The following is a 10,157-nucleotide window of genomic DNA, read 5'->3' as shown; positions in this document are numbered from 1 at the left end:
TGGCGGCCATCCCTTCACTCCTTAATGCTGGTAAACTACCAATTTGTGACCCGTAGAAAGTCTAGACCCCCAGTGTCAGTACACACTCAATGGCCATACTCTCCTTGTTCACTGTGGGGCTCCTTGGCACCCAGAAGCCAATTCTGTTTGTGTGTCTCAGGCTGGGAGGGGCCTCTTTCTGACCCTGCACCTGTATCCCCAGTCTTTTCCTGTTCCTGACCCTTCCAGGTTCTCCCCTCTACACTATAAGAACAGTTGGCTCCCCTCCTCCAATGTGTTATCTCCTTTTTGCCTGACCTCAGCCACCTTTTTAGTGCCTCAGCCACCCACAAAACCCACATATAGCCCACCTTCATCCTTTCCCCGCCTCTGTGTCTTCTCTGTAGCTTGCAGTGAACAGGACTCTGAGCCAGGGGCCCGGCTTACCTGCCGCATCCTCCTCCACCTTTTCAAGACACCTCAACTCAATCCTTGCCAATCGGATGGAAGTAAGTGACTCCATCCAAGCCAGCCTGCCAAGGATAGTGTGGCTACCCTACCCCCACCGTTTCTACTTTGGCTTCCCCTGACTTTAGCTCTCTCCACCAGACAAGCCTACTGTAGGAATCCGCTCCTCCTGTGACCGCACCTGCTGGCTGCCTCCCAGAACCGCATCGTGGATGGAGCTGTGTTTGCTGTTCTCAAGGCTGTGTTTTGTACTTGGTATGGGGGTAGGAAGAGCGGTGCCAAAAGTGTGTATAGGGTGGAGCGCCAGCTAAACTACAAAGGGCAGTCTTTCTCTCTCCTAAAGGTGGTCTCTCTGACCTTTCTGGAGGATAGGAAGGAGGGAAGTATGTTTCTGTCCCATAGGGCAGGATTTGGGGAGTGCTGCTTCTGTGGCTCTGGGGCAGGTCTCCACACAGCATTGGGATCTCACTTTGCACTCCGTATCTCCCACCGTGAACCGCAGGGGATGCGGAACTGAAGGGTTCGGGCTTCACTGTGACAGGAGGAGCAGAAGAACTTCCAGAGGAGGAGGGAGGAGGTGGCAGTGGCAGTCGGAGACAGGGTGGCCGCAACATCTCTGTGGAGACAGCCAGTCTGGATGTCTATGCCAAGTACGTGCTACGCAGCATCTGCCAGCAGGTCAGTCTCACCTTCTCTCACAGACCTCTTCAATGCTGCTATATAATATAGTCTTGTTTCCCGTCATGATCACACCACCTCCCCGCCATACATTTTGTCCCTCACCAACCGCTGGTCCATCCCCCTTATTCCTAACCCCCTCACTGGTTGGCCCAGTCCCCTGATTCTTGGCTTCCTCAGGAATGGGTAGGAGAACGTTGCCTTAAATCGCTGTGTGAAGACAGCAATGACCTGCAAGACCCAGTGTTGAGCAGTGCCCAGGCCCAGCGCCTCATGCAGCTTATCTGCTACCCACATCGGCTGCTGGACAACGAGGATGGGGAAAACCCGCAGCGGCAACGCATTAAGCGTATTCTCCAGGTAGGCCAAGGTGACGGGGGTCTTGGAGGAAGCAGTGGGACCTGAACCTGGGGTGAGATGATGGAACCTTGAGAGAAAAAGAGAGGGAGAATTAAGTAGGAAGATGAATGAGGATATGGACAAAAGGTGGTGAGAGAGAAACAGCTCCAGCATGGGTTTCGAAGTCAAGCCAATATGGTCTAGACTCAAGAGTGAACCATTGGGTGAGGGCACACAGCTGGCTGGAGTAGGGCTTTGGCTTATCAGTGGGAGACAGAGCATTGGGAGGTCTAGGTTTTGGTCTTATGTGTCTGGCATGTCGATCGTAGCTCAGTGATGAGTAGTAATGCTGTTGGAAAGCTACTGCTTACTGAGTGGCTGCTTCATGCTGGGTACCGTGCTTAGTACTCCATGTAGATTTCCTCAGTTAGTCTTTACAACCCTGTGAAGTAGGTATGAATATCCCTGTTTTAGCATCAATGAAACTGAGGCTTGAAGAGGTTAAGTAACTTGCCCGAGGTTCAGTAACTCACGCAGCTGGTAAGTTTAGAGTCAGTATAGGAGCCCAGGTCTGCCTGCACCCTTCCAGCCTCGCCACACTGCTGCAGACATTCATGTGACTGGGGTGGAAAAATAAAGCTGTTGAGGAAACCTAAAGGAATGAGGCCTCTTCAGCTGAGAGAAGATAATGCCTCAGAGAGATTAACTAAGACTAGCCCTCGGGTCTGTAAAGGACTTTGAAACAGGAGGTGGCGAGCTTCAACTTCAACATCAAAGATTTAAGTTAAGCATTAAGCAGAACTTCCTGATGGCCGAGGAATGTGAGGCTCTGGAGCAGGAAACTGGGGAAGATGTGAAATTTTTCCAAAACCACTTTTGAATAGATATAGATTTTTTTTCAGTCATTTGGATTATTTAAGTGTGATTTTTCTAAAGAGGGAAAGTCGAGGGCCCTTTCAGATCCAGGAATGTGATTCAAGGTTGTGAGAGATCAGGGGCTGGCATCAGGGTACTAAGTGGCTGGGATGACACAGTGATGACTAGATTGCTGATGGGGTCTCTGTCACAGAACTTGGACCAGTGGACCATGCGCCAGTCTTCGTTGGAACTACAGCTCATGATCAAGCAGACCCCTAACAATGTGAGTGGTTCCCAGACCCTCTCTCATGCTCACTTCCAACAATATGTGTCAGGGAAGGGAGCTGCCATAGAAGAGCCTAGGTTCTATTTTTGGGTTCTGGAGATAAGAGAGGATGGGAAGATGGCAGATGTGTGGAGCCGATGATAAGGACATGGGTTGAGAGTTTTGGGCTCTGAGCTGTGGGAAGGTTGGCAGCTGTGGTAGCAGAGGCTGTTTCTGTGGCCACAGCTGTAAGGGGGTATGTAAAGGAGAAGACGGTGGGCACTGGAGGAGTACTGCAAGGTGGTGGAGGGCATGATGCCCAACAGAGTTGTGTCCCTACCCTCCCATCAGCCTCCACGGGTGCCTTCCTCGTCTTCATCTCCTATCTCTCCTACTATCTCTTTGCCTTTGCCACAAGCTAACCTATTTACCTCCCCTGTGCCTTTCATCCTCCTTAGGAGATGAACTCCCTCTTAGAGAACATCGCCAAGGCCACAATCGAGGTTTTCCAACAGTCTGCAGAGACAGGGTCATCTTCTGGAAATGCTGCAAGCAACATGCCCAGCAGCAGCAAGACCAAGCCTGTGCTCAGGTTGAGTAGAAATGTGTTAGGACCCATCCCCTTCTGAGTTTTCTCTTCCAGTAGTGTAATGATTTCAGCTGCCCAGCCAGATTCAGCATGTTCCATCTAGAAAAGAGAGGAGGGATTGTTCCAGCCTTGCTGGCTCCTCTGTAACCCTGCGTGTGCCATTTCTCCAGCTCCCTAGAACGCTCGGGTGTATGGCTGGTGGCTCCTCTCATTGCAAACTGCCCACCTCAGTCCGAGGGCATGTGTTAAAGGCTGCTGGGGAAGAATTGGAGAACGGCCAGCATCTGGACACCTCTTCCGCAAAGAACGTGATCGACAAAAGCAGAAGAGGTAAAGCGGCTGTTGTGGGGCTGGGATTGTGGAGCGGAATGGAGAGGAGGCCCAGGGAGGAAGACAAGTTGGGCAAAGAGGTGAAGATCAAAATCAGAAAAAGGTGCAATTGGAGGAGAAGAGAGATGGTCAAACAAGAGGCTAGATCTTAAAAGAGTAGAGTCGGGGGCTTGGAGGAATGAGGTTGGAAGTCGCCTGACCTGGTCCTGTTCTTTTTCTTCTCCTCCTGTCTCTAGCATGTCCCTGTTGAGCCAGCAGCCCTTCTTATCCCTGGTGCTGACATGTCTGAAGGGGCAGGATGAGCAGCGTGAGGGACTCCTTACTCCTCCTACAGCCAGGTCCACCAGGTATGGGTCTTTGGCCTGGAGCTAGGCAGGAGGGCAGAGGAGGATGCAGCCAAGAGGCCACTTATGTACTCTTAATCTTCAGTATTTTCTGACAAGAACACCCTCGGTGCTTTGGCATGGACATGATGAAATCCCTGAGCTGTGTGTTATACTTGTTTCTGTCTTAGATTGTGACTAACTGGAAAGATGACCATTATTTAGACGATTGCAAACCAAAGCAGCTAATGCATGAGGCACTCAAACTGCGGCTCAACCTGGTGAGAGAGGGAGCTGGGAAGAAGGAGGAAGGGGTGGAGCTAGGACCACAGACAAAGAAGCCCCAGCCTAGGGAGGCAAGGATGCGATGAGAGGGCCCAGGCTCGCCTGGATTTTCTCGTATTAACCCATCTCTCCTAAAGGACGTGGACCTGGAAGTGGTTAAGGAGACTGTATCCTTGCAGGGACCCTGCCTCAGTATTGTAGATTTTGGCTGGCCCGAGAAGCCCTAGACACCTATTGTGGAGTGTTCAATGAGATCCTGGACATCCTTTGGTCCAACTCCATCATTACATAAGTAGGAAACCAAGGCCCAGAGAGGTCGAGAATTAAGTCATGGGCCTGAGATCATGTAGCCCAGGTTCTAATCTGAGCTTCCTTAAAGGCTGGCCTCCGCCCTGAGCCATCTGACTGACTTGATGTGGCCCTGGCAGGTGGGGGCATGTTTGACACAGTGCAGCGCAGCACCCAGCAGACCACGGAGTGGGCTGTTCTCCTGGAGATCATCATCAGCGGCACTGTCGACATGCAGTCCAACAAGTAAAGCATCCCCCTCCCCTCTCTCCACTTTCGCCCCTAGAGAAGCCCCTCCCCCAACAGGTGCATGACCCTGGCAGTAGATGTGGCTGACACTTTGGGCTCTGAGGTCCAGGGTCTGGGGTTTCTCCACGGTTTGGGTGCCTGCTCCCTGCTCATGTCCAAGCCAACCATCTCTCTCTGTCTGAAACTCTCTCCTCTGGTTTTCTCCCTGGCTTCCTGCTATAGCGAGCTCTTCACCACTGTCCTGGACATGCTAAGCGTGCTCATCAATGGGACCCTAGCTGCAGACATGTCCAGCATCTCCCAGGGCAGCATGGAGGAAAACAAACGTGCCTACATGAACCTGGTGAAGAAGCTGCGGGTGAGCGGAGGGAGCGAGGCCTAGAGGCCTCCTCCCTCTTCCTTGAGGGAGTCCAGCCTCAGTGACATCATCCTGCCCCCCTACCCTTCCCTCACACATCTGTGTCTTCTTTGTTACTTGTTTAGTGAGGATTTACTGAGGGTTTTCTTCGGGCCAGCTTCTGTGCTGGCCCCTGAGAGGTCCCATTCCTTGTTTCCTGTGTCCTGAAACTCTTGTCCCGTCTTCTTGTGCCTGCAGAAAGAGTTGGCGGAACGCCAGTCGGATAGTCTGGAAAAAGTTTACCAGCTGCTGCCACTGCCCAAGCCGACTCGAGACGTGATCACGTGTGAGCCGCAGGGCTCCCTTATTGACACCAAGGGCAACAAGATTGCTGGCTTCGACTCCATCTTCAAGAAGGAGGCACGTTCCATTATCTTCCCACCTCTTGCTTCCTGCCTCCCACCTTTGTTCCCCTTTGGGCCAGAGCCTCCCCTGCTTTAACCTTGTAGCTGCAACAAGTTCATTGGGCTCCATGAGGAAGCAAGAACCGGTCCCTGGGGTGTTGAGATGATCACTTAATTTCCTCAAGTATCTTCTCCCTGTCTTGGAGTCTCATTCTCTTTCCTTTGGTCTTTCCTTTCACCCTTCCCCACTACCCATCATCCCCACCACCTTTGTACCTGCCACCCATTTCTCAGCACCCCAGCCTCTTTCCTCTGCCCCACCCACAGCCCATCCGGCTCCACTCCCAGCCTGCACCCCACCTATCTGCCTGGGCGAGGGCCCACATCTCTTTAATCCCTGCATCTGTTTCCTCCCATCCACCTATCTCAACATAGTTTTCTCTGTTCCCTCTTTCTGTGAATTGCAGTATTTATTGAGTAATCATAATCATTGTGTGTAGTAGAGAGAGAGGAGAATAAGGATGTGGTTCCAAATCTGAAGCTCAGCCTGTTCCTATAGGTGTTCTCTTCATTGTTTTCCTGCTTATTTGTCTCTATCTTTCTGTGTATCTCTCTCTCTCGGCCTATCTCTCTCTTCCTGTTTTTCTCTCTCTCCCTGTCTCTGTCTGTCTCTTTGGCTGCCTTCAGTCTCTCACTGCCTTTTCTTTCTCTGCCTTCCTGCTTCTCTATCTGTCTTCCTCTGACTGTTGGTGTCTGTCTCTGTCTCCCTCTGCTCCCTACCGTCCCCTCTTCATTCTCCCTCCCCTGTGTGTATATCCATGTCTGTCTGTCTTCCTCTCGCCATCTTCCCTGAATCTACCCATGAACTTTTTTTTTCTTTTGTTGCGCAACAGATACTTTTCCCTCTCCTGGCAAGCTTCAAGGTCTGTGTTGTATTTTCCAAGTTTCAGCAGCTCACTATTTCTCATTTTCTGGAGCAGGGTCTTCAGGTTTCCACCAAACAAAAGATCTCTCCCTGGGATCTTTTTGAGGGCTTGAAGCATCAGCGGCCACTGTCTTGGGGCTGGTTTGGAACAGTCCGGGTGGATCCGGCGCGTGGCCCGTGGAGAGGAGCAGCAGCGACTGGCTGCTGTACCACACACACCTGAGGCCCCCCGCCCGCGCCTACTACCTGGAGCCACTGCCACTGCCTCCAGAAGATGAGGAACCCCCTGCCCCCACCCTAGAGCCTGAAAAAAAGGCTCCAGAGCCCCCCAAAACTGACAAACCTGGAGCTGCTCCACCCAGCACTGGAGGAACGCAAGAAGAAGTCCACCAAGGGCAAGAAGCGCAGCCAGCCTGCCGTCAAGACAGAAGTGAGCACCGCTGCTGCCATCCCCTTGCATGCCGTCCCTGTGCACGTCTTTCCCAGCCCCACTCTCTTCCTGATCCTGGTTGTGGGAGGGCTAGGGGCATTTGAGGAAGGAGTACTTTTAGAATTAAAACAATGAGCTACATAGCTCCACCTCCTGTTCTGCCCTCCTTTCCCACTTGACCCCAGCCCTCTCACCTTCCTCCCTTGCCATTCACACAGGACTATGGAATGGGCCCAGGCCGAAGTGGCCCCTACGGAGTGACAGTACTCCAGACCTCCTGCACCATGCCAACCCTGGCTCCATCTCCCACCTTAGCTACAGGCAGAGCTCCATAGGCCTCTACACCCAGAACCAGCCACTGCCAGCAGGTGAGTACCAGCCACTGGGTGCGAGGGACTGACCCGAATATTCCTCCCATCTGAAGGGCGATGCTACTTCTCCCAGGAGCTATGGATGCGCAGGGTGCTGAGCAGGGGACAGAGGGACAAAGAGCCTAAAGAGGTCAGCTGGCTCCCCTTTCCAGGTGGCCCCCGCGTGGATCCATACCGCCCTGTGCGGTTACCAATGCAGAAGCTGCCTACCCGCCCACCTTACCCTGGAGTGCTGCCCACGACCATGACTGGTGTCATGGGACTGGAACCTGCCTCCTACAAGACGTCTGTGTACCGGACAGCAGCAGCCTGCAGTGCCCCAAGGACAGCGCCTTCGCCAACAGCTCCAGGCAAAGATAGTGAGAGGGGCCGTAGGGAGGGGCCGTCAGGGAGAGGGGCTTTTGAAGGTCACAGGAATTTGGGGTCTTCACAAGGACATGCAGAGTGGGAGATGCAAGAAACGAGGTGACAGAAAGCATTTCCAGAGTTTGAGTTTGTTTCCTTTTTCCCCTCTAACAGAGTCAAGGGATGTTGGGACAGTCATCTGTCCATCAGATGACTCCCAGTTCTTCATATGGTTTGCAGACCTCCCAGGTAAGGGCGCAAGATGGGAAGACTTGGGGAGCTCCAGGCAGGCTGGTCTGCACACCCCTGGCTCTGACATCCTCTCTCCTCCTCCCCTCCAGGGCTATACTCCTTATGTTTCTCATGTGGGATTGCAGCAACACACAGGCCCTGCAGGTACCATGGTGCCCCCCAGCTACTCCAGCCAGCCTTACCAGAGCACCCACCCTTCTACCAATCCTACTCTTGTAGATCCTACTCGCCACCTGCAGCAGCGGCCCAGTGGCTATGTGCACCAGCAGGCCCCAACCTATGGACATGGGCTGACCTCCACTCAAAGGTACCCAAATGAGCCAGGGATGGCGGAGACACTGAGGCTTTTGATTTGGGAAAACCTGGGCCTGGATGTGGTGAGACTAGTCAGAACTTTTGGAGGCATCAAGAGCACATACCTGGCCTGTCAACACAAAATGCCAGAGCTGGAAGGGGCACTGGTGGCCAGTACTCTCATGCCTGCTTCCCAACGTTTCTTTGAGAACCAAAGAGGATAAATCACTTATATGCTTGTGAGAAGGAAAGACCTGGAGTTCATAGATGCAGTGTATGGGAAGGAGTCATCTAGCTACCATTAGAGCAGCTTAGTGCTGGAATGGACCAGCAAACACATCCTCCCACCTTACTGAATGTCAGTTAGGCCTTACTTAAGACATTGTAATCATGTCTTGAGGTTCTGGCAGCTTAGGGTTGAGAACACTGCCGGGTGAACCAGAAGAAAAGTCCCTAACTTAGAGGTACTGATTAAGTGCTGACTGTGTGGCCAGCACTATGCTAGGACCAGGTAGGGTGAGGAAAGCTATTTGAAAAAAAATCCAAAGTCCTTCACCACACAGAACTTTTACTCTAGCTGGGAAGAAGAGACTTATTCAGAAGAGTACTTAGAGAACGTGGTAATGAAAGATACAAGCAGCTGTGCAGTTGGGTGCTGTGAAATAAAATGGGAATTCAGGAAAAGTGGGGGATGATATCATTGTGGGCCTGAGTCATCAGAGAAAGTTTCATGAAGGAGGTCAGACTTGAGTTGGCCTTTGAAGGATAGCTGTGGTTTGGATTTGTGGGGAGGAGGAAAAGGAGGGGGATCCCAGGTAGAGGACATAGCATTAACAAAGACGTGTAGGGTGGCTGGGAGGACAGGCAGGAGAAGAGCTTGGCTGGAGTTTAAGATTCATGACAGGAAAAGAGTAGGGATAGGCTGGGAGTGGATAGGTTGAGAGAGAGCTTGGAATGCTTGGCACGGGGGTTGAGACACAATCCCAGAAAGTGCTCTTGATCAGGAAAATGATGTGATGATTTGGGCATGTTGAGATTAACACGGGTCTCGTGGAGAAGATGGGCTTCCCTTATAGCTCAGTTGGTGAAGAATCTGTCTGCCAATGCAGGGGAGCTGGGTTTGATTCCTGGCTTGGGAAGATCCCCTGGAGAAGGAAATGGCAACCCACTCTAGTATTCCTGCCTAGAGAATCCCATGGACAGAAGAGCTTGGCAGGCTACTGTCCATGGGGTCACAAGAGCCGGACATGACTTAGTGACTAAACCATCACCACGTGGAGGGGATGCAAAGGGAAGGTGACAGAAGACTTGAGACAGGGACCCAGCCAGTAGCCTGTTGAGGTGAAGTACAGATTGGGGTCAGGAAAGTGTAAGGAGCAATAGAACTCAGCAGTCTTCAAGACCCTGACAATAGTAATAAGCTGAACAACCTCAGTGAGTGTTTATAGACTAGCTAGCCTATGCTCAGGCTGTGTTTCGTTTTCATAAGAGAAAAACAGCTATAACAGAATTGAAAAATCCCTAACCATGAAGGTTAGGAGACACTAAAGTAGGGGGTTGTCTTTGCTTCTCATTCCCCAACTTAATAATCTGTCACAAGCCAAAAGGCTCTTCTGGTTGGTGACAGAAGTGAATGAAATGGCCTTTTGGTATTTCTTTGGGGTCAGAGACCTGGGGCTCATCTGCCCCCTCTCCCCCCACAGCCCATGCCTTGATCTCTGCCTCTCCTTGTCTTTGTAGGTTTTCCCACCAGACACTGCAGCAAACACCCATGATAGGCACCATGACCTCACTGGGCCCCCAGGGTGTCCAGGCCGGCATCCGGTCGGCTTCCATCCTGCCTGAGCAGCAGCAGCAGCAGCAGCAGCCAGCAGCAACAGCAGCAACAGCAGCAGCAGCAGCAGCAGCAGCAGCAGCAGCAGCAGCAGTACCATATCCGGCAGCAGCAGCAGCAGCAGCAGCAGCAACAGATCCTGCGGGTAAGGCCCTGGGATTTCATCTGGGACCTGGGAGACCTAGGAGGAGGAGGAGGGGAAGAGGGCAAAGAGAGGCACAGGCTCTTCTGGGTGGTTCTCCTATTATATAGAGTGAAGTAAATCAGAAAGAGAAAAATAAATGTCATATATTAATGCGTATATGTGGAATCTA

At 52.1% G+C, this 10,157-nt stretch overlaps 1 protein-coding gene across 1 annotated transcript; it reads left to right on the top strand.

The window, feature by feature from the left end:
- Nucleotides 1–2: 2 nt before the first annotated feature.
- LOC108633207 (mediator of RNA polymerase II transcription subunit 12-like) lies at nucleotides 3–9,944 on the top strand (the record flags this gene model as incomplete). Its single annotated transcript, XM_018045242.1, is given in 28 exon segments — nucleotides 3–30; nucleotides 387–488; nucleotides 589–621; nucleotides 624–710; nucleotides 950–1,125; nucleotides 1,306–1,485; nucleotides 2,534–2,605; nucleotides 3,046–3,179; nucleotides 3,347–3,387; nucleotides 3,390–3,470; nucleotides 3,473–3,506; nucleotides 3,743–3,831; nucleotides 3,834–3,853; nucleotides 4,021–4,112; nucleotides 4,544–4,648; nucleotides 4,874–5,009; nucleotides 5,247–5,408; nucleotides 6,373–6,480; nucleotides 6,482–6,517; nucleotides 6,519–6,683; nucleotides 6,685–6,747; nucleotides 6,966–7,011; nucleotides 7,014–7,115; nucleotides 7,271–7,416; nucleotides 7,418–7,477; nucleotides 7,638–7,712; nucleotides 7,805–8,022; nucleotides 9,750–9,944. Coding segments are annotated over 28 exon segments (2,786 nt in total), but the record flags the coding sequence as incomplete, so codon positions are not given.
- Nucleotides 9,945–10,157: the final 213 nt, after the last annotated feature.

This window comes from Capra hircus, unplaced genomic scaffold (genome assembly GCF_001704415.2).
Source record: "Capra hircus breed San Clemente unplaced genomic scaffold, ASM170441v1, whole genome shotgun sequence".
Lineage (NCBI taxonomy): Eukaryota > Metazoa > Chordata > Mammalia > Artiodactyla > Bovidae > Capra > Capra hircus.
This window is presented reverse-complemented; position numbering and strand designations above follow the sequence as displayed.